Consider the following 24,863-nt stretch of genomic DNA (forward strand, 5'->3'; position numbering starts at 1 on the left):
CACCCTCTCTCCCTCAGCATTTGGTGTGGCCCCCGAGATAGGTTTTAGAAGGATATTTAAACTTTTTTTAACAAGACTCTTCTATTATGGGCTGATGGTCATTTCAGTCCACCCACAAAATACCATTTCACCAGTATATTTTGTGTGTGTGTTTTTTTACTTTGCTGGAAAGTCAACAAAGCTATTCAAGAATTTTTTCGAAAAAGAAACATCTCAGATGGAGCTCCATAATTATTTTCTGTTTCCCCCTGTATGCAATCACCATGCTTAGCTAAGCTAGCTGACTGCTGAGTGTAGCCTCATAACTTGAGCAGACAGACACAAAAGTAATATCAATGTTCTCATTTACGCTAGAATGCAAATAAGCGTATTTTCCGAGATAAAAAAAATCCTTCAAGTGTGTTTAACAAGTTCAATTAAAGAATAAATGGAAAATAAATACCGGAAAAAGTTTCTGACTTTTTACAACTTTTTACTGACTTTTTCTCTGCACCCACAGAGAGGGGATAACAGTGTGTTAGGCCAACAGCTAACAAAATGGACATTGTGTTTGGGGGTTAGCCAACTGTGTGTTGTACTCATTCAATCACACAATATCGCAGTGGTTGTTGCAGACACACCTGGCGGAGATCTGCACTCAGTAGAGTGCACCTTTCTAGTTGATTTATTGGCCACTTGATGTCAGCACAACGAGCTGTAAACACAACACAGACAGGTGATCTGCGCCTACAAATCCACCAGACAATCGTGTTTCTGTCTACCTGATGAATAGAAGTCCAATATACAATCTTCCTTTAGCTCTGTTTTTGTCTTCAACACATCCTAAGAAAAAATAGTTCTGTTGATTTTCCAAACATCAGTCCCGATTTTGTTCCTGATTATCTCTTACCTTGATCTCCCCCTCCTCCCCCCTCTTACTCTCCCATACCTGGTAGAAAGCTCTGATGTGTCGATTTAAAATAGAAAAGTTCTGGACTCTCTGCATGTGATCATCTCTCTCGCTGTCGTACAGCCGCTCCACCTTGGGGTTGGGGTCTCTGCGACAAACACAGAAAAGATACAACGGGGTATTACAGCAGCTTGATCAAACAACCCAGCGCCACGATTTTACAAATTAGATATTCTCAGGCAACGGTGCATTTAGGTAGAGTGAATACAATTTTAATGAGCCTGAGAAGCAGGCTGTGGGAATCCATGTGCAATTATTTGTTGAAATGACGTGGCTTGGGTCAGGCCAAAATAATCAGCTGTTTGGCAAATACTTACTCGCATCTTGTCTCTTCCAAAAGTTTTTACCCTGCTAAAAATAAGGAATTCAGGGGAGATGGCTAACAGGGTGCAGAACCTTATTTCATGATATGTCGAGGTCCTACATTTATTTATTATTTGACACAATGTGAGGTTACAAAAGAGAATGTGATGCATGTTACACAAATGCTGTCCAAGTAAAGAACAGAACTACGAATCCACAGCTGTTAGCAGCTCTGAGAGGCTGTAATGAGCTAAAAGCTAATGCTGGCATACTAATGAGCAATTAACACAACGGCAATGTCATTAGGTCGGAAGGTATTTTGACATAAAACAACAGAATTGGACCTATTTATATATATATATATATATATATATATATATATATATAAATATATATAAATAAAACAACAAACGTTAATGATGAGCTTAAGGTCAAGATTCATCCTCTGGGGAATGTGAATGTCTGTACTAAATGTCATGGCAACCAACCAACAGTTGTTGATATATTTCAACATCCCTATCTTAAAGAAATGCATACTTCAATATTTTTACTTTTAAATGGTTCTTCACTCAAAAGTGGGCCATTTCTTATTAATAAAGCCAAGGCCAATTTTTGTAATGAACTGCAAGGTTACACAATTTTCTTTTCGGTTTTCTACTTGAAAATTTTAACAAAAATAACTGAAATTTAGCATTTAGATTGACTGGGAAATGTTGTCACATGTTCATCAAATTTGTTCTTGTTTCCCCTTGTCATGTGGCTGCAAGGCAATGAAGCAAAGAAATCTTGCTCAATCTTACATGATCCTCATGATCTCATTGAGGAATATCCCATTGGTCAGCCTCACGTAACGATCTCGGGCACTTTGGGAAATTGAGTTTACTTCCATGTACTGGCTGTAGAGCGGTATGCCGTCCTCCCTCTCCACCATCTTCTCAAACAGCTGAACCTGCAAGAGACAGGGAGGGATTATGTTTGTGTGTGTGTGTGTGTGTGTGTGTGTGTGTGTGTGTGTGTGTGTGTGTGTGTGTGTGTGTACCAGGAAGTCAACGAAGACAAGGAGGACAGAGACAGTAGCAGAAAGAAGGTACTGGGAAAGAGAGAGAGACAGAGAGAGAGAGAGAAAGAGAGAGAGAGAGAAGCAAGAAAAGAGATGGAGAGGTGCAAACATTTTCACACAGGAAGCCACTTGAGTCGGTGCACCTGTCTGGACAGGTGGGATCTGTGCTCTCACACTGGGAAGCACTTCACAGTGACAGGCAGCCAAGCAGGACTGCAGCCAAGGTCTCTCTCTCTCTGCTAAGAAGAGCTGTGCCAATGCAAACTGCAATATAATGAGGTTTATTCCCACCTGCACCTTCTAAAAACTGCACTGTTGGTAAACAGAGTAACAAGCTCGAGTTGGTTCAGCTGATAAGGTGAGGCAGAGCAGCCAGAGACCCTGTGTGACAGGGTGTGTGACAGGGTAAACAGGGTGGCAGCGGGTGTCCTTCGACATCTCTTGTCAGTGAATGGCCACACTGCTGAAGTGCCCTTGAGCAAATATTAAATCTCTCCCAGCTACAGGAATCCTGTACACCCGACCTATGACCCCCCCCCCCCTCTTTAAAGGAGGGCGACAATAAAGTATCCACACATGGTCATAACATATTGTAAATACTGTTCATCCCCTGAGGCAGATGTGGAAAACCCAGCTGGAAATTCAGCATGTTACAAGTGCAACAAATCCTCAACTATAGTTATTGAGACTATATTCTCTTGAGTACACAAAATAACTTGTTAGCAAACCAGAAACAGCCCAAGGACACGGAAGTATGGCTTTAGAGGAAAAAAACGGTTGGTTAACAAGAGGCAAGGGAAGCTGCCAAAAGGAGAAGTAGGGGTGCTTGTTTTGCTGTAAACAGCCAGAAAGCAATATATATGCTATTTGTTGCTGTTTATTCAACTCTTACTTTTATATTTATTTCGGTGAATAGAACTGGAACACAGGCTGCTCGAAAAGATACAATGTCATAAATATTTGTGACTGGAAATAATGTTTTACTGCAGCACCGGTCATTGTCCAAGGCGGATTTCTACAGTTTCCACACAATCGGCCTGTTTTATTTTCCTCTCAAGAAATGATGACCTTTTCTCAAACTGGAAGTGATAAATGATAAATGACGTACCCATTGCGCCAGCGCACTTTCCATGAACTCTTCTATTATCTCCATAATTTTAGAGTCCATCGTGTTACGAGGGCTGTGTAACACGTACAGAAGAAAGCTAATTGAAAAATATTATCAACACGATATGTGCTGAATCAAATACAGAGAATCCATCGTTCGTCAAGTGAAGAGGTTTGACATTTCTGCGGCCCTTCCCCTCCCCTCAGCTCGCTGCCTCTTCCTCTCTGACTGTGTGACTGTTAGTTTCATTGCAAAACCACACCGGAATTTTCAAAAGGCACATGTTGCGTTTTTTTTTTTTGTTGAGCCGACGTCTTCACACGCCCTCCACACATTGGCTAACCTACACATTGGTATTTAACTATGCTATATGACAACCAATATACAAACATCATAAAAACGTGCATTGGGGTTCGTGTGCAGAGACAGATAATCTGGATTTGAATGCTGGAGATTTGGGCCTCATTTTTTGTTGTGCACTTAAACAATATGACAGCACACCTACTGGACACATGTTTTATGAATCTCATATGTGTTCAAACGGCCAGATGGCAATGCTTGCTTAGCTGTCGTATTTCCGGTCAATAACCTAATGGTGAAAATGACGTCGGTTTAGACTGGAGTTATTACCTTGGAGTTGTCGTGCTGCTAGATTGTTCCATTTCCACGCAACACTCGAACCAGATTCAAGCACTGTGCAACAGCGACCTCTGGTGGTTTCAAATGAAAGTTCCTCATTGCCCATTTTACAAGTGATGCATTACATCATTATTTCTATCACAAAATCACCGGAGGGGAAGTGTAACCAAGCAGCCTGTCTTTAATTTAGGTGCTGCACTGCCTGTGCAATGAACATTATTTTAAGAAATGGTGTAGAGAGTCGTTCTAGATGTGACGTGGATTTGTCATATTTAACATAATTCTTTCTCAATATCTGACCTGCTGCTCCTATTTATCGTTGGTGGTATGCACAGTGTTGACTCCTTTGTATGTACACAAAAGGTCCACAGGTGTCATTTTTCACTTAATTACTAGGAATCTTCATTTTTAGTATTTTGTAGTGATACGACATTTTTTTAATATTTAGTTTTTTTTGGTCTTTTTTTAATGCATTGTCATTCATTCATTTATTTTCTTTTTAAAATGAGATAGGCTATTCACTTTGTTGTTTTCATTATACAAGAAAAGTAACATACGTATCCTTCTACTTACTGTAATATCAATTATTAAATTGTTGACAGTTGACTAAGCCTAAAACCCTATCTTCAATCTCTGTTTTCTCATTAAAAAGCATGTCTTTCTGCAAGAACTGAAAGCACTTTTATCTGCTCAAATAAAACATTCACTAACCTTATTCTGTGATAGAGTTTTATTTAAGAAGAATGAGCACATGTTAGCTAGGACAGATCACAATGCTATATTCTTTGCAAATAAAAAGCATTCGACAAATGTTTTGCTTTATTAAATAACTTCCAACATGTTGTACCCGTTTGCTTTGTCTGTCCTTGCTTGACAGCATGTGTGCTGTAACTGCTTGTGCAGCAGTTCTGGGATTAACCACATCAGGATTATCAGATTGTTTCCGAGCTGCCAGAATAGACAAGATGACAGCTTCATATAGGGCACCACACTCATCCACACTCATCCACACACACACTTAATCCAACTCTCCTAACTGAACTCAGATAACCCATGCTCATAAATGTGCTCCTCTATTGTATCACTTATTGCACAAATGGAGGCCAACACTACAAAGCAGTTAAAAACTTCTAACTTTAATATATAATTCATGTGCCATTTTAACAGGTTCTTAAACATTTCATTGCAGTTTAGTACAAACGCTACAGCCGTGAGATGAATAATACAGTTCTCATGGGATGAACTTCAGCATCATGTGATGGCTTTTTCAGCTTTGAGCCAAATATCAAAACATGTTAAATATGTGTGTGAGCGCTACACCCCTTTAAACTTAACACACTCTCTAGTTACAACAAAAAGTACTACAAATCTCTTTGCCAGATTCTCTGATGGTTACACATTCATGAGGTCCTTCACAGAGGAGATGTTTTGGTGCTTGACAAGATTCCCTATTTATTATTTATTTGTTTTGGCCATGTGCGAGAGAGTTGCTGCAAAGTTGCTGCAAAGGTGTTTTACCCGTCACCTACCAATTCACACAACCAAGAACGCTTCCTTTCCCCCTCAGCTCAACATGTGTTTCCCTCTAACTGGCAGGACTAGTCTCATCTTTCTCAGCGTCTGCCCCCTCAGAGGACCCCTCGGCAGCGTTTGGGTCAACCTGCCCAAACTTTAGCAAGGTGAGGGCATTGATTTTGAGGTCCTCAATGGTTTCTTTCACACCCTTCTCCAGGAGATAACCCTCGCTGTCGCCCTCTGGGTCCTCCAGAGCCATCGCTGTTTCCACAGCCGTCTGGAGGTACCTCAAACTCACAAGCACTGACACCTGGACAGAAAGAAGAAATTAAAATGATGTCAAAACTGACTGGATGTTAGTCAATTTGAGCCACTTCAAACACCAAATAAAGTTATTTTCTAATTGTTATTCTAATTCAGTAGGGATACTGATTCTATTTGACCATGGAATTATCAACATAATCATATCAATGATTATGTTTTGCTGCCGGTTTGAGATCGGTAGAATCAGTTTGAGTCATTATTAAAAACAAATGCACTTGAGTGGAAAAATGGAATATGGACTGTCGGGATAAAATTATTATTCAATCAACATATTACAGGTAAACAATACGGGTTAGGTTGGGTAAACTGTCTTAAAGTCTGCTGTTTTTTTTTCTTCTAAAAAACAAAAAGAAAAGGGTCCAACTATACCCCACTCCAATCATTTTCATACTGTCCCTTACGCAACATGTTTTCATATCCCCAAATGTTGAGAGTAAACCCTGCTTCAGTCCACCTTAACTAAAGCAAAATGAATGAGTTGTGACAAAGTCAGTGCATAACAACATAGCTTCACTTTGATCTCATGCATCCTCTTCCCTCTTTTGTTTGGTCTTTGGGCTATATCTATTCCTTGAAAATCAGACATTAACCACAACTCAAAAAACACCATGCTAAGCTTCTGCATTTAAAAGTTTAGATTGTTTGTTTAGCTGTAGGCGGTGTATAATGATGCACTGTCAAACATGTGTATGAGTGTCCCGTTCCAGCCTGAGTTCTTGTTTGTGCTGTCAATATTGTTATTTGGCAAAGGAATGAAAGTGCATGTTTGAATAAAAGACTGAAATCAATGTGTGTCAGTGAGGTTTTCTTTCAGGTGCTTTTCATGGCAGTCAGTGCGTCAGGAGACGATTATTATTCAAACATGTTTGTATGTGTGTGTCTGTCTGTAACTCTGTCCCACTCTGTGGCGGTTAAATGACCGCTCTGTGACTTTACCCCAAATGACAGAATAAATGTGTGTGTTTATGTTCATGTCATCATATTCCCACCTGTATTAAGATGACTGACAACACCCCAGGACCAGTTGAGTTCATCAGCTCCATGTAGTAGTCGGTCAGCGCCTGCCTACAACCGCGGCTGTACAGGTTGAGTTCCTCTGATTGGTAGTCATAGTTGAAGTGGGCATTGTTATCTGTCAGGTGGTACCGCAGGCAGGGCCGAGGGGAGGTGGGGTTACAGCAGCTGAAAGGAACGCCATCCAGCAGGTAACGGTTGTCCACGTTACTCCGGATACGACTGAAGACAGAGGAGGGAGGAACATTGAGAGGACAGATTATCGAAACAGATTGGAAGAGCAAGAGGGGAGAGAAGTTAAAGGCCTGACTTTTCGTTCAATACACATTTAACATTAGTGAGAAAGGAGCAGCTCCTCTCATCAAGTGTCACCCCGTCATGACCTTGCTCTTCCCGCATTCCTTTTCACTCATTTCATCTTTGACCAACCTTTCTTTGACGCTTCATGCCCAACCTTTCCATCCATTTCTGTCATTCTCTTCAAAAGTAAAGGCCAGATCTATTTTTACAACACTCTTCCTGTACTTTAAAATAATTATATTTCTCCCTCCATCCCCTCTATATTGTTTGACCTTTTTGGATGTGAAGTCTACTTATCTATCATTCATCTAGAGTTCTCTTATCTTTCCTGTAAACCCCTCAACACTCCAGGTTCTTCTCTTTCATCCTCTCAACGCCCTGCATCTCAAAACTTTATGTCCCCTGTAACATGATTCACTCACTCCTTGACGTCCTTGGAGGTGAAGTCCAAGTATCTGTTGCTGACCCACTGAACTTCAAACCAATCCTTGAAGTTGTTGTTTCCACAACAGCGAAACTCCATCTGCAAACGATCAATGGTTTCTTTCTGAAAACAGCGGCCCGGCACGTCTGTGTCCTTGTAGAACCGGATGCCATTTCTCAAGCCGACCTGACAGGAGAGATAGAGAGAGAGAGAGAGAGAGAGGAAAAAGAAAGAGAAGTAGGTGTTTTATCTGATGTTTTCAACAATGGTTTTACTGTATTGTTTGTCAAAGATACAGCTGTTTTCTGTTTATATCTGTTAAAAATTAGACATATGAAGAAGATTTTCTCTCTAATTTGAAATCTGTTTTAATTAATTAAATTACTTCTTGCTTGTTGGTTAAATACTTTCACATTGCAAATTATTTCATTGACATCCCTGAAAGATTAGAAAACTCTCAATTTTAGGGCTAATTTCTGGTCTCGATGCAACACTTAAAAAAAGGGGGAGAGCTTTAATCCTTCATTATATTGTTGTTTAATAAATTAATAAGTATGAAATGACAAGACAAATGTTTTCTGTTATACTGATCTATGCACAAAGTTTATTTCTGTTTTTCTTTTCTTTTTTTAATCTTATCTGCATTCATTGCTGATCTTGAAAGAAAGAATATGAGACTTTCTCTGTACTTAACCCCCTCAACACTTTCACATTCATCTTTCATTTTCAATAGTTTGCTGGCTCTCTCATTCAAGCAGCTCAGGGGGGAACAGGTTTAATTTTGTGTCTTGCTTGAGGATCAGAAAACACCATCTTGTTATGGAACAGACATCTGACACCTCTACTTCTTGATCTGTCAGAATCATTCCTGGTGACCCCACCTTCAGAGACTCCTCCAGGCTTCCCTGCATGGCGTAGCTGAGCACAACAACAGCGATGAGCAGACAACAGAGCACTGAAGCTACAGTAAACCAAGCCAACAGGGGAACTTTCCAACGGGGGAAGCGGGCCGGGTCCATGGAGTCCTGACACACACGGCTGGCTACCCAGTTGGTGCCGATGCAGGCCAGGCCCACCATTATCAGGATGTTGGGCACCACGTGGATCTCTGTGCTGTCCATCACCTCGAGAAAGCAAGAGCACAGTCAAAAACAATTCTAGCCACAAGAGCAGCAGCCAACTGCAGGTCACTTTGTTAGTTCCTCGAAACACTTTATCAGGTAATAATCCTGCATTTAATTAGCCTTATCTATGCAGCCAAGAGCTTCAATTGGCTGCTGATATACTTGATGCAAAGGCTACTATGGAAATCTGATGACACATTTAATTAATTGCCCTGGTTACAGCAAAAGTCAAATTATAGACTGAGTCTATTCTTGGCAGAGTTTTCAATAGCCTGTCAGCCATGAAGCACCTTTGCCCCATTGTTGTTTTAAGATTTCCATTAAAAAATTAATTCTGTAACATAATCATTCTGTAATATCTATCCAGCCATATGTCAGTTCAGGACAATAGCATCGGCCTCTGGTTGTGGAATAATCAAGTTTGTCAATGATCTGTAGTAAAGTGCAAAATTAGCTGTCTAAATTATATATTTAACAAGTACTTTGCTATACAACCAAGAGATTATGGAATTTCTTGTTGGAGATCAATAACTATCTGAAGGCATATGTTCATGGCCTGCAGCTTTCCTGTGCAGCCCACTGGATATCACTGCATGCAACCTATCCAAATCAATCAGTGATCAATACAGCACAATGACAGCTGGTGGAGGCCATGACCTTCCCCTGCTGGTCATGTTGCCTAAATTCAATACACAATGAACCCCAATGACTTTGGAAACAAATGTTGATTTTTATAACAGCTTTTTAGAACGCAATGTCCTCACGACTTAACATGCATGAGTGTGCCTGAGTGTCACTGTGTGCATGTTTACACTGGTATTGTGTGTGCTGCGTGTTTGTATTTGTGGATTAAACTGAAGAGATACATTTAAATAAAAGTCACAGATAAGTGGCAGCACAGCCGACTCAGTAAACAGCCACAATGAAAGGGCAAAAATCTGCGCACATAAACCTATGTTTGTGTGACTTTAAATTAATTCAATCCAGTGTTTTTAAACTTGAACTCAAGTTTTTAAGTTGACATTGTAATCATCTGTGTGAATGTGGATGTATTTCCCTCTCTCTACCTCGGCCCGACGAAGCAGCTCTGTCTTAAGGTAAACCCCCAGACAAAAGATGACACCCCCCCACAACACTGCCATCCAGGACAGCAGCCACAGGCCCTGGGCCAGATGCACCCGCCGCTGCTGGGTGAACTTTATCTTCAGCAGCACCATGGCTCACTACCAAGCACCGATCAACGCAAAGATAGAAGAGGAGAGGAGAAAGAGGAAAAGTTCAGTCAATTGTTGTCAAAAATGTTGTTTCAATCCAGAGGAGGCCAGCTGCATGTAAAGAGACAAAGCCGACAGAGGTCACAAGAGGATGTTTCAGTGTTGCAGAAATATAGTGGTCACTGGAGACCTTGCGCTTGTTATGAGTTATTAGCAGGTTGAGCTCATCTAAGTTGTTCCAGGTGGAGGAGATAAGCAGGTAGATCCCTCAGATGGTAAAGGACACAGTAGACTTCAGAGGATAATCCAAAAGCTTTCAAATGGATGCCCAAATTGTCCCAAATAGATCATTTAAAATCCAAATCAGTGTAGAAAAACAATGGAAAGTGTCAGATAATAGTGAAATAATGAATTATGGAAGATAAGAGGTATTCCTGTTTCCAGAGATGATGATTTCCCCTCAAGTCGATTGGTCACTATGCCGTAGCCCCCCTTCAAGGGGATTCCTTCCTCTTGACGTGATGTTGTCTTTTGATGGCGCCCCTCTGGGTCTGGGTCTGGGTCTGTGCATGTGCGGTGACCCCCTAAACCACTGTTCCCATGGTTGGAGGACGCAGAGACTGGCCAAAGTCGAGAGTTTGGATTCGTAATCCCCCAAACAGAGTCCTTGGGATCCTATTAAAGTCCAAAGGCCAATAGGAAAGCAGGCCAGTGTATGATCAGCAAACTTGTTCTGATAGACACATATAGTATGGGAGGGACTACTGGACTCGTACGACAGGTGGACTTACCTGAAACCCATCAGTACAGGCTGGACACTATGGACGCCTCAGAGACCGAGATACACTATAGGCTGAGGTTCAATGCAACATTCTGAGATTGTTGGAGTGTGGGAAATTAGTAAAGTAAATCTAATTTAGCAGTAATACATGCTTTTATTGTGTAATAATAAGGCAAAGCAGTAAGATATGAGAAGGAAGACTTGAAACATACCCAACAAGTTCCAGATTTTATTTAAAACACTGGCAAATGAAGTAATCAGATCATTAATTTATGTAGAAGTACCAATACACCAGTGTAACACCACTTCAAGTAAATCAAAATACTACTTAAGGCTTAAGGCCTCGGACTGATATGTAATTATTTATGACATTATTAGACTGTGAATACTCTTGCATCAATAAGCAGCTTTTTACTGTTGTAGCAGGTCGAGGTGGAGCTATACTTTATACACAGTTTGGTTGTTTAGTTTGGTGGTTCCCAACCTGCGGGTCAGGTCCCTCCAAAGGTACACAAGATATTTCTGATAGGTCGGGATGTAATTAGTACCTCAACATTTCACTTTTAATTTCTATTACTGCAAAAGGTTTCCTTTAACAAACCCAATTAGCAGACCTCAACCCAAATCCATCCAAAACAAATTGGCCTGTTCCAAGTTCAAACAACTGAAAACCGACTTGGAGTATTTATCATGTGGCATTACAATGACATACACTGTATGAACATTTGACAAAAAGAGAAAGCACACAATATCCACTGATTTTGTGGCAGATGGTAGCAGAGACTCTTTTATGTAAAGTAAAAGTCCTACTTTGAAGTGGAGACTTGTGCTTGTATGGGATTATGTAAGGGAGGTTGACGGGGCTGGATCAATAGGATTAAACTGTTGTTATAAATATTTATGACAGCTTGAGTCAGAGCTGTAGTCAGGTTGAAGCCAGTCTTGTGTCCCCAGCTCTCACAACAAACCAAACACAAAACAAAGTTTGCTAGACTATCTATCGCAGGGCTGACACGAGACAGACAACCATTCACGCTCCCATCCACACCTACAAGGAATTTAGAGTCTTCAATAAACCTAAACTGCATGTCTTTGGATTGTGAGAGGAAGCCGGAGAACCCAGAGAGAACCCACATTGCAGACTGCAGACTGCAGACTCCACATAGAAAGCCTGTCTAGGCACTACACCACCGTGCATGTTACATTAGTACAGCTAAATCTAACGGTCGAAGAAGAGCAAAGCTGTGTCTATGTTACATAAAGAGTGATTACTTCAAATGATGTGTGAAATAAACAAGAAGAGAGGGAATCAGAAATGATGAATAATGAGCTGTAATCTGAGATGTTGCATTCATTTAAGATAATTATCTTTATTGGTTGAACAACTGTAATGACACAGTTACATTTTGAATAGACTAGCAGTATTCATAATTGCATAATTCAGAGGGTGATGTGTACTTTGATGAGAGATGATGGCTATACAGATTAGAATAACATGAATATGTTGCTGCTGCACTCTATCCAATCTACATCGTCACAATACGTTTACATTTTTGTTCTTCGCACTACATCAGCTTTAAACACTGACCAATATCCTTTCAGAACATTTCATATATTGTATGTACACATACACAGGGTGAATTCATATTTAAACAAATCTCTCCATGTACAGTTGTAAATGTTTAATTCTATACTAATCTGAAATTCTATTTTACACAAATCAGTAAATGTATTAAAACATTTGAGCTCTCTACCCATTTAACTGCAGTTTTCCTTGGCAAAAATTAAAACTAAACATGTTATTATTTCTTTGTAGAAATATCAAGCCTGGTGGAATAATAACTGTGAAGTAAAAAATAAAATGATTTTAATTAATGGTACAAGAGGCTCTTGGTCTCTCTTTGCAGCTTCTTGTGCTGGATCTTAAAAGGTTGTTAGTTGTATCCTTTTATCATCACTCTCTCATTTATTAAGGTATATCAATCGATAGCACCGCTATCTCACATAAATTAAAACGTTTTTAAAACCAGTGACATTCAAAAACCCGGTATTTGATTGTACTAATAATTTAACGGTAGCTGTTGAGCTCACTCCTGAAATAAAGAGCTGATTCTGTATAAACGTATTCAGCATTGATCTCAATTATTCACATCAACTCAATGTCTAAAATCATGGAAAACACTGGATGAGTTATTTTTGCCATTGTATCTCTTCACACTGGCTCCCATGAAAGCACAGAGGCCATTTTGATACTCAACAGTGACACTGAAGACGTATGCAGGTGACATGTTATGTTCTCTGTTAAATGGGGGAGAATTTACAGGGCATCAGGGTATGAAAACACAGCAAATGGCATATAATTGAAGTTACCACTTAAATGGAAATATATTTATAATGAATAGATACTTGAAAATAGCTCCCTATCTTCTCTATTATTGCATGCTCACATTTTGTATACATATATTCTGTGCATTTAATTGGTTTGTTACTATTTTTTCACTTAGACTGAAAGGTCAGATCTTTTTTGTGTGTGTAAATGTTGTAGTTCCAATGTTGGCAATTATTATGTTTCAATATTAAAAAAGTTCCTTCCTTTTCCTTTGTGGACTCTGGTTTATAAAATCCTTAACAGTACACCCAAAAGTCCATTATTTACAACCCAAAAAAATACGGATTATCTGGTATTTTACAAAATCTGACAGCAAAATACAAAATCTGACAGCAATGGTTTGTATGAATAAAAACCCATTTCAATGCAATAAAATGAGAATAGATATTAATTCTGCCATGTTGTTGGATGACATTTTCATTCTCCCATATTGCCTGTTTGTTCCGCTCCTCCCGCCCACTCCTGCACACCCTGCTGCTCCTTCCCTCTACCCGCCTCCTTATAGGGCTGCAGCTGCTGCAGGAAATCATCCAGGATCTGCTGAGCGGACATGGAGGTTGTTTCCACAACATCCTGCTCCAAAAGCGTTACCTTTACCCCACGATTCCCACCCCAGCTGTCACCTCCCACATGAGCCTGCTGGAGGTTTGGATGGGTGTCAGCATGGTTGGTGCCCAGGGGAAGCTGCTGTTGGCTTTGGGGATAGCGAGGTTTTGGCCTCGCAGCATAACTGGCAGCCATTTTATTATAGATAGCAGTGCTGATGTCAGATACAGAGAAAGGTGGGCTTTGGCTGGATTCATGCAGACCAGCGAGACTGCCTTCTGATACTGTTGTTGGCACCACCTGTTTAAAGGGTATGAAGGCTGTGACCCTCTGCGGACCTGCCTCTGATCTCGTCCCCCAATCATGTGGAGCTTCTTCCACTTTAGGCGCGTGGGATTGGCCGTCTGCTTTCGTGGAGGTGGCAGAATGGCTGACTGGAGCAGAAGTAGTCAGAAACTTCTGAACGGTCTCAGATGAGTCAAAGTGCTTCTCCAATAACTCCTTTATCAAGCACGGCACCTGAGATCCAGACACACAAACATTAACTCTGCGTTAAGTCCATGTAACAGAAGAGGAAACATCACTTTATAAATAAATATCAGAGTTTTTAATAGATCTGATTCAGTTTTGATTACCTCAAAGGTTTTGAAATACCTGTTTTGACATTTTAGGGGTGGAGTATATTCTGAATTAGAACTGGACACAGGCCACAGCATATGTATGGAACAGATTATGAAAAAATGAAAACCCTGGGTGCAGAAACATGTATACCTACTGCTGCTCTGCATCACTCCAGGTTGTTTTGTGTCTAACATGTTGCAGGTTAGCCATATATAATGCTGTACTTTGCTCAAGTTCTGTACTGAAGTACAAGTTTGAGGTACTCTACTTCAGTATTTCTATTTCATGCTACTTTATACTACACTTAATGTCAGAGGGAGAACTGATTTTTGAAGGAGAACATAGTTTTTCCTTTCATTTCCTTTCCATTATCTTACCCTCAGCAGTTACTCAATGTTATTGGATTATGAGCAAACAAAAATGTGATTCGGACATTAAAATGATTCATCCCAATGGTATATTTAGTTAAATGCCTGCTATCTGAAGTGTGCATGGATGTCCAGCAGGCGGCACTGTGCTCACATTGATGTTCTCCAGAGCTGCTATGGTCCTGTGGGCGTCCTCCAACTCTGAGCCTAGCTGGGACACACGGTTTTGTAGATACTTCCTTTCACTGGTCAGACTCTCCGACTGCACACACACACACACACACACACACACACACACACACACACACACACACCAAGACATACAATCGGGTGAGATTTACATTAAAGTAGCTCATGGTTCGTGAATGCAGTGAATCAGGTTTCTCTTTTTTCATTCTGCCCCTTGGTGTTCTCACCGCTATATGCAGGTGTTCCCCCAGCAGATTATTGGCCTGCTTGGTCCCAGTGTGGGTCTCTAGAAGGCTACAAGACACAGAGAACCAAAGAAGAATAAAGAAGAAATGACAACCATGACAAAATACCTTATTATTTCTACTACACACCACTCTATCACCATGTCATTGTTTTATTTGTTTAATCTAGGTTAAAGACAGTTGTTTGTCAGGCCAACTGGCAACCACAAACTCTCCAAACAAATATGTAACAACTGACACCCAACTGGAGCCCAGAGTGAGGTGACCATTCACTCCAGTTGCTCCAGTCTGTTGTAAGATGTGTGGCATGTGCCTGGTAGGCAGCAGTGGTTGTTTGGTTATGAATACAGGCTTGACAGGGTGGGTGTGAAGGGACATGACAGATGTCTCTATTGGCCGGGGGAAAGAGGTCACTGCAGAACCAAAACACTCACAGAAATGCACAGGGGAGAATGTATGTTCCATCAATCAATTAATCTATACAATTGTTATGTAAAGCCGTGTAAAGGTTGACTTGATGGGTTTTGATTCCGAAGCCAATGTCTGCACCCGCTACACCATTTCAGTCGCATATAGGAGCATACTGTCCTTCATGTACTGCCTCATACATGTGGGAGAATCTTCTGTGTATTTTAGTGCACACAAGTTATATAACAATGTAAATCAATTATGCCTGTTGAATTGCGTTCTGTTTATGATACCAAACCTTTTATATTTCTCCTTGACATGGCTGAGCTCGTCCCTGGTCCTCTGCAACTCCGCCTCCAGACTCTCAATGCAAACCACAGTCTGCAGTAGGTTCTGGTGAAGATCTGTATTCTCGTCCTGCAGCGCCCTGAACACAGAGGAATGATGGGAGATGGAGTTTTGTCAGAGATGTAAAATGGAGTTTTGTCACAGAATATAATAATCCTGGAGAGAAATGCCTTTTTGGACCAATATATTCAAATAAAATGTGCGTTTTTTATATATTACAAATATACAGTACACAGTAGAGCTGAAATCAAGTCATTTGGCAGTAATGACTTAAATAAATATCCAAGATGAGGCCTTCTCTTATACATGCCTCCATTTTGTCTACATATTTTAAAACAATAATGATAAGGTAAATGATAAGAACAAAAACTCAGAAAGATCAATCTGTGCCCATTTACAAACAAAATAATTTGAGCAGAAAGGCTGGAACAGCATCAATGGAAAGGTATGTTTTTTACACAGGAGAGGGACAAATATAATATTTGGTAAAATAAACTAAGATTTAAAAGTCCTCTTTCATTTGTTGCTTATGTTATTTCGTACTCTTTCTTAAGTTGTCCCGTCACATATTTTAATTTCTAAATGCCATAGAGATGGTTATATAAATCAGTTCCATAACTACCCCATTTTTTGTCAAATCAAGAGTGGAGATAAAGAGGATGCTCAATAGTGTGATCAATAACTACTGACCCATCAGATAGACAGACAGAGGACAGCATGAGAAATGTGGGAAAAGCTTCACTTGAATGTGAAGTAAGCAGACACAAAGTATATCACACACTTACTGGAAATGGTCGGAATCACACAGTGTGTCCTAGAAAGGAAGGATGAGAAGACATAAGGTATATGAAATACAGAAGACAAGTTTAGACCATCTTGTTTTGCTACTGTACTCCATCACATTGTTTGGAAAGTAAAATGGGTGACAAGTTCTTCCCTGTTCACTTAATATAAATGTTAACACTCCCTTTGCAGTCTTGCTGAAAGTCAGAACTACGACATGGTCATTGTCTCATTTGAATCTCAGTTTACTGTAGTAGAGCCCAAGCAATGGCAAATATATCACTGTCCAAATACAACATGCATTGACGTTCAAACATGCGCACCAGAGCTTTCTAACAAAGCCGTTTACAGAAAAATGGGCAAGTTATATGAACAAACTAGTTCAAGTCCTGTAAATCTGCAGGGAGCTACAAACAACCCTCGCAGTTCACGACTGATTCTGGAGTTAGTACTGTAATGAAAAAACATAGATATATAAAGAACAATGCTTAGTAAGAGTAAGGCCATCGCATGCATCCATTAATTTCCTATGTACATTACAGGAGCATGACTTTGTGTAAAGCCCATGGATCACCAGTCCATTACTGAGGACATGACAGATTGAATACACTATTGAGTTTTAGCAGGCAGACCTGCTCCCGGAAATGGACTCTACTAGAATCGATTAGTACTTCGGCCCTTTCTATGTGTGTGGTTATGTACATGTACGTGTGAATTCACTGAACCTTAACTTGACAAGACACACTCAGTAAACCCAAATCAAACACAGTTATCAAATGGAAAACAAAGTCAATGTTATGTAATGTTGTGTGTGTTTATCAGTACATAAGAGTGCCAGCCTGAGCAGATTCTTACATAAGAGCAACGTGATACTTATCCAACCAACTCACTCTCACATTTTGTATTTTCACATTCGTGCTGGCTGCCAGTGGGAAAGGTTTGTCTCAGCGGATGTGTGATGTGTGTGTGATAGATATATATTTTATTTATCCCCAAGGGGAAATTTGTTTGTCACAGTAGCAAGACACAAAAATAACAGGAATGAAAGATGCTCAATATATACAACAAAACTCAATATATACAACAAAACAGCAGAGTGTATTAATTTGGGAAATCAAACAATAATAATAAAGAAAGTGCAAAAATGCAAAGTATATATAGTGTGTATGAAGTGTATATAAGTATGTAGTATAAGTATGTAGTATGAAGTGTATATACGTATGATTATTACTTTCTCTGACAATACTGCCGGATCACAGAACATACAGCTGAGCCTTGAAAACAAACACCATTTCAAATGATGGTGTCAGGTAGCTTTAAATGGATTTTCCTTAAAAGCACAGGATTAGCATTTGCTGCATTGCTGAAGAATGACTCAGCTTGCACTGCGTAGAGTTTGACACGTCACACACAGCCTGTGACTCAGCTTACTGCCTCTGCAAGAGAGGAGCAACACTGCATTCATTACATTCCTCCTCTTCTGTCCGCCCTTCAGGGCAGTGTGTTGCCTTCAGGAGCTTCATTGGCGACTCCTTTTATAGTTAGGCTCATGATTCATATTTTTTCTTTCGAAAGTCTCTTTAGAGCCTTATCATATGACACTATTTGGTTCATGTCTTTCTCATAAACGCCCCCTTTGAAGGCCATTGGTGCTTTACAATTGTATTTGATGAATGTTTTAAAATTACCAAATAGCATTTAAAAGACAGAGGTATATTTTGTAGGAATAACACCTAATCTATTTGTCACTTATTATGACTTGTCTACAGTGTGACCATCAAAGATTGGCAAAGGACAGTAGAGAAACCAGCTTATTAAAGAATTTAACTGCATGAATATGTAGGACACAGCAATAGTTCAATACTATAAATGATTCTCTGTAAATTGAATCACATTGTTATGAAATCATATATCATTTATCTTAGTCTAAGTTGATAATAGGTATATGTATATACTAACTCAAATTTCTCAGAAAATCTGATCATTTTGCACTAAACTTTAGAAAATACAATATAGTACTTTTCATTTGTCAAACATTTCATTCACACAAATCATGTGATTATTTCACATATATTACATATGTATTGAATAACTAGAAAACAAACAAAATGTTTTCAACCTTGATGTTATCCACCGTTTTCATGAATCAGTCCTAGCGAATGTCACTAGACAAGCTTATTCTTTACATAATACAGAATGCACATGTGTTTAAAACATTTAACCATGATGTTATCAACCAAAACAAGTTTTTATTCATGTTTCCTGACTTTTCTAAACTAAAATAAGGTTTGTGCGCTGTACATGTGATATTTCACTTTCACATTCATGATCTGAGGCCTGAAATCTCCCTTCACTACACATTAGTGTACCTTATTAAAAAGAGCTGTAACAGCAAACTCACCATGTGCTGCTTCCCTTGCTGTGACTGGTGTCGACCACTCTGCTCAGAGTGGTGGCTGGTAACTGTGGAGGCCGTGTCTCTGGCCCTGGATGAATCAGATTTTGTTGGGGAAGACTCAGATCCGATGCCTGGCCCCACACCCTGGGCTGAGGATGGAGGGGAGCTTGCAGGCCCTCTGTGCCCAGGGCCGGGGTGCACCTGTGGAGGCTGGTGCTGAGGGAAGTGTTGTGCATATTGACCGTGGGAGGCAATGGGCTGCTGTTTGCGGTGGCGACGTTGTTTGGGCTGGCTGGGTTCAGGGCTGGTGCTGGTGCCATCAGTGAGGGGAGGGCCACTTCTAACATATCTGTCCCCTGACACGGAGCCCCCAGTAGGCGACGGCCTCCTGTCTATACGACTGCTCTCATGGTGAGTATTGTGGCTGGGTGGGAGTGGGTAGGTATGAGGCGGGGGGCTACCATGGTGGTTCCTCGGTGCATATGAGATCAGTTGGTCAGGAATGGAGCAGTCTGATTGTTTCCGAGGGCTGCTGCGAGCCACTTTGTCCTGTCTCGGGCGCTGCTCCCTGTCTTCCCCTGAGTTCTCTCTGTGCTTCTTGGGAGGGAGCTGAGGCTTGATGAGGCCAGGGGTTTGAACTGGGGCTGGGGTCTTCCCAGTACCTTTATCACTGTTTACACCCAAGATGGTGAGAGCCGACGGACTTATGACCTGTTTTGTAATTTCATCTAGAAAGGCTGAGAATTTCAACTTTCCCTGTACAATATTTGCCTTGGCCTGCTCTCTCTCCACTTGAGGGGTCCCTTTCCCTTTCTGTCCACTGGGGCCTTGTTCCTTGGAGACTCTTGGGGAAAGCACCTCCATCGACTTCGCCTTGCGAATGTCAGCGTGAGGCTCCTTGTTCTTGAGGATGCCTTTGTTGGGTAGTTGAATGGAGGACACTGCTCTTTTGGGGCCCCTGGAGACCCCTAATAGAAAGTCCTCCTCACTGAAAGCCAGGCTTCGGTTCAAACTCGCGGCCTTATACAGGTGTCCATGGTTGATGTGTCGTGCCCTGGATTGTTCTCCTCCAAGATCACTTTCATTACCCTGCAGGAGGCCTTCTTCACTTCTGCTGTGACCTCGGTCAAGAGAAGCAAAACCACGCTTTCCCCTCTTTTGTACACTCTCATGTGTCTTACTACTAACGTCGCCATTCTTGCTGTGTTTAATGGTGGCAAAGACAATGGGCACGCTGCTGTCCTCCTCCCTGAAACCACTGCGCACATCTGAGATATTGGAGCAGGACAAGGAGTGCTGTGGCAGCTCCGCAAGACGAAGAGAGAATGGATCATTTGCACTTTCCTCTCTGTACCATGAGGAATTAGAGGACGAGGACGAGGATGAAGAGAGGGAAGAGGAAGAGGCCCTAGAGAGAGTAACAGGTGTGTGGTGGTTGTACAGTATCTTGTCCTCTTCGCTGTGATGAAACTGCTGTGTTTGATGACGATGATGGGCATCGTGATGAGGGCTGTTGTGGAGACAGCGACCAGGTTGGTGGTGATGGTGGTGCCCGTGACTTTCATCTGTGTTTCTGTCTGTCTCATCGAACATTGTGTACCTACAACACAAGTAGTTATTACTTATTATTAAGTATTATTAATAATAACACTTATAACTTTAAAACTTTTGCTATAATTTGTATATTGGATTTTAAAATGCCTTTTTGTGTAATTTCTACTAAGTATTATTTTATGGATGCCTAAAATGTGATTGTATTTCTAAATGCCCCTTCTGTTAGAAGTAAATCTGTCAGACTGGAATGAAGCATCCTACCTGTATGACTGAGGCTCTTGGTGATGGGGAAGTTGATGATGATGATGGTGGTGCTTCCGTGGCTTAATCTCATCCGGGCCAGAGGGGCTGTGAACAGGCTTAAAAAACTTCTCCATCACCTGTCTCCTCACTGATGGTAGACTGTTGGGTCCTGGTTGGGTTGACAAGGGGCACTGATTGGGAATCCTATACTCAGCTGTTTCCTCTTGCTTCTTTTTTCTTATCCTCTTTTTCTTTATACGGCTATAAATTGTCTGTCAATGCCAGCTGCAGAGATCCCCACTTCAGACTGGATGATAATCTACTGCTGTTTCTGACCACAAGAAAAAGTACAGCATGTGGTGAGCTATTGTTAAAAACTAATTATATTATAAACCATAATAAGGCATTTGAAAGGAAAAAAGTTTCCTTCTCAGCAAAAGAAAAATCGCCAAGTGTTTCAGCAAAGTATCCAGTAGTTGGATTGTTTTTGATGAGAAACAATGAGTTGGACTTCCTCCAGTGACTGCCTGCAGAATAATGAAATCACAGCTCAGGAGCAGGAATGTATGAATTACTGGTTGGTGGTTTGATTTTGCATCACGCCTGATGTAACAGCCGGGCGCTCATTGAACGAGCTGGAAGAGCAAGACCTTTGTCCACTCCACATACAAGAGACAATCGAACCGAGCCCTGCGGTACAGGATCTATAACCGGCTTTACCCCCTGATATATCTTGCAGAAGGGGGGTTTGCCCATATGTTTGTGCTGCCTCACACTTCAACTTCATGGTTATACTCAATAATCTTGTACAACACTTTTTGTTTAGTTTATTTTCACCACCACTGTTATTAATTTACAAAAAAGCAGCGATGAGCAAATCAAATTATTGAACTGCCCACAGCTGCCCCATTGATTTTGAGAGGTTTCCTGTCACCATCTGGTTGAGGCCTATGTGATCACATTTAGGAGGAGTGGGCAATGTGACGATAGATACCTTGAGATGTTTAAATTTGTCAGCCAACACAGGTTATGTCATACGATGTTTACTGTGGAAGCTATCTCTTTTGGGTCTGCGATTATTGTAAATAATTATTGACAATGTTGCAAAGCCATAAGCAAGACCTTATGGACTTTATCTGACTTTTGAATCAATGTGATGAAGCGCATTAATTTGTGAGGTATCTCATTTCTGGATTGGCCTAAACATTCCTTATCAGGTAATTTAATTAATTAACTGTTTCAGTTTACCTGATTTGTGGTGGTTTACAGTATCTGAATATTTCACAACTCAACCTTTGATACAGCTTCTATCTTCCAAAACTTCCCAAATTAATTCAGAGGAAACACCAGACGCATAGAGTTTAGATGCGTGGCCCGGATATAATATTCATTAGCAAGGAAATTAAGAGTTTAATATACAAGGAATGCTTGTGTTGAGACAATTTGTCATCTGAAAACTTTGGTTTCTTTAATAAAATGTATATGTTTATATCAAAGTATGGTAAAGGCAAATATAAACACTTTGGTTTATAGACACCATTATCAATGACAGAGAGCCATGAAGAGAAAAATTACAGAGGGAGGTTGCCCAGACTTGTCCAGGCCAGGATACTGTAAACAATGTTGAAAACCGGATCAGCAGAGCAATACACAATGGATGGCGAGGATAATGCACCCTCTGCTGGTGAGTAAAAGTAACTCCCATTTTGGCCTTTCAGTCTGGTAATTTTCCACCCTTTCAGAGCAACACATTTTTCTAGCACTGGATGTTTCTAGATATTGCTAGTTGTATCACGTACTATACAGACAACGCCAACGCTGATACTGTACCGCTCACGTTCAGGTTAAATTGGACATTAACAACAAAAATAGCATCATTGAGACTTGTGAAATTCAGTCTACATGATGCATTTAATAAAAAGACTGCCAGCATCAGCTGGTTTAAGAAAATTAATAAATCTACCAAAAGGAAACACGCGTTACTGAACATGAGCCATCCAAGTTGTAGGAGAAGAGTTGGCTGTTTTTTTTTTTATTGTTTGTGAATTACAAGTAGCTTATCATTGCAGTAAAGGGGAAAGAGATCCGGCAACACACAACCTCATTCTAGTTTGATCCGGTTTCTCAGACCGTGTTACACACAAGTAAAGATGAATCCGCGCAGCCGTTAGCGTGACGTCAGCTGTTTTTGCTGTTAGTTATCATGTGGCTTTTCACTTTAAAAAACGTACTGATTTGCGTTTCATATATTTCCAAATAGTGAAGTTATCAGACAATATTAACATTAAAACGCATTACTAGCTCAGTGTCCTACTGAGACGATTTGAATGGGAGCAGCTCTGCATGCATTTAGTAAAGATGTGTGTTCAGTTGCCCTGTTTATCATTAGTTTTCCCACATAGCCTCGTTTTCTCATTTACTTTGATCAACGTTCTGTTCTGAACTCGAACCTAAAGCCACAAAACGCTTTTGTAAGCGTTTTTTTCGAGCGTGAAAGGGTACTACTTTTTTCCATGGATGAATACCTTCTCTTGCCGTAGCCGGATCACCCAAACAGTATAAATCATGCCATTGACGCCATTTCAACTCAGACCGCATTTGATACGAATTCGTCGTGATGTGAGGCGGTCAGGTTAAACCGATCTTGTTTATTTCATTTAATTGCCCTAGAGTCTCGGTCGTTAGGGACGAGGATGTCTTGATTGAACTTAACTTACTTGACTTTTTTATTTTGTGTATTGTGGTCAGTCAGTGAGCATTAGGCCCTCGGACGATACCGTCTGCTTTTTTTCTTATCAAACGTTCTGTTGAATACGTTTCAGTGGGCAGCATGTTTAATCGACCTCTAATATCAGCCTTGGTCAGCGTCGTGATTTGTTTTTATTTATTTTTTTCGACGCTAGTTAACGTTAGCTGGAGTTACAGAGCCAACGGCAGGCCACGCGAGCCTAGTATAGCCTCATGTTAAAGCCAACGTTAGTTTCGCCTTACACTAGTCTTGTAAACCTGAAAAAAAAAATTTCGACGTAACTTTATATACTGGTTAATTAAACATATTTTCTATAATGGAGCCCATCCAAGTTGATGCTTCTCATTTTGGTAACGGGAGTTGGCTCAAGTTAGGAGCCGTGACGTAGCCGCGTGTAACTGGTTGCTATTGGTTGATTTTCATATCTCGTGAGCCAACTACAGCGTTTGAAAGATAGTGGTCAGCATTTGACCAGCTACAAGGCGATCCATGATCGTACCGCAATTCAACACAGAAACCGCAAGTATGGTCGTTCAATTGTGCGCAGTAACGCTGACTATGAGTCTTGGTCATAAAGTAAAATAGAAGGATCGGAATGTAAAAAAAAAAAAGCCGATTTCAAACTGCGAAGATGAATCCAGAGAGCTATACAAAGCGAGAGGAATTGTTATAAACATGCAAGTTATTGCATTATCGAAATATTTGTTATTTAGTAACCGTGAGAAGAAAGGCACCAGTCTGAGACTACAGAGCTGAAGTAGGAAATTAAGTCTTTTAGCCAACTGAATGGTAAAAGGTTAACAAAGGAAACTAGGGTGTCAGTCGACAGGATCAGGCGACAATCTTTGTTGTAGATATGGTGGATGAGGCCCTTGCCCTAGTGTCTTCAATCTATACCATTGTCTAGACTAGCATTTTATTTTCTTGATTTCTAATGTTGCGCAGTAATTTCCAGTTTCTTTTTTTTGAAAAGGCATGTTTTAAGTTAGCATATTTCCTTTTGATCAAATAACCAGAGCTGTAGCTCAAGAAATCACAGGCTCAGATGCCATTGTCTGGTTTTTTTTTTTCAAGGTTTTTTTTTTAGTTAATAATTATATATATATTTTTTTTTTTTTTACTTCTTGGAAGATTTTTATTTTTATTTTTTTTCTTCCTGTGTGAAAATGGACTGAGTTGTCAAGGGGAGGAAATGGACTTAGTTAGAGGAACATTGGAGGACCAGTGCGGAGCAAGGCCATGCAACACGGGGAGGACCAGAGTGGAG

General features: G+C 40.5%; 2 protein-coding genes across 2 annotated transcripts in view; both read right to left on the reverse strand.

Moving 5' to 3' along the window:
• ccdc88b (coiled-coil domain containing 88B) overlaps positions 1–3,492 on the reverse strand; it is a 36,588-nt gene extending 33,096 nt beyond the window's left edge. Inside the window, exons 1-3 of the mRNA XM_079229214.1 lie at positions 3,421–3,492; positions 2,053–2,201; positions 929–1,037 (exon numbers count right to left, since the gene is read on the reverse strand). Coding sequence (XP_079085340.1) covers positions 929–1,037; positions 2,053–2,201; positions 3,421–3,480 — 318 coding nt within the window. The 5' untranslated portion in view covers positions 3,481–3,492. The remainder of the gene's footprint in view (positions 1–928; positions 1,038–2,052; positions 2,202–3,420) is intronic.
• A 2,152-nt stretch (positions 3,493–5,644) lies between these two features.
• rom1b (retinal outer segment membrane protein 1b) lies at positions 5,645–9,977 on the reverse strand (the record flags this gene model as incomplete). Its single annotated transcript, XM_079228774.1, has 5 exons — positions 5,645–5,884; positions 6,888–7,134; positions 7,635–7,822; positions 8,518–8,760; positions 9,828–9,977. The coding sequence occupies 5 exons, from the start codon at positions 9,975–9,977 to the stop codon at positions 5,645–5,647; spliced, it is 1,068 nt and encodes a 355-aa protein (XP_079084900.1).
• Positions 9,978–24,863: the final 14,886 nt, after the last annotated feature.

The sequence above is a fragment of the Taurulus bubalis genome, assembly GCF_910589615.1.
Source record: "Taurulus bubalis genome assembly, chromosome: 13".
NCBI lineage: Eukaryota > Metazoa > Chordata > Actinopteri > Perciformes > Cottidae > Taurulus > Taurulus bubalis.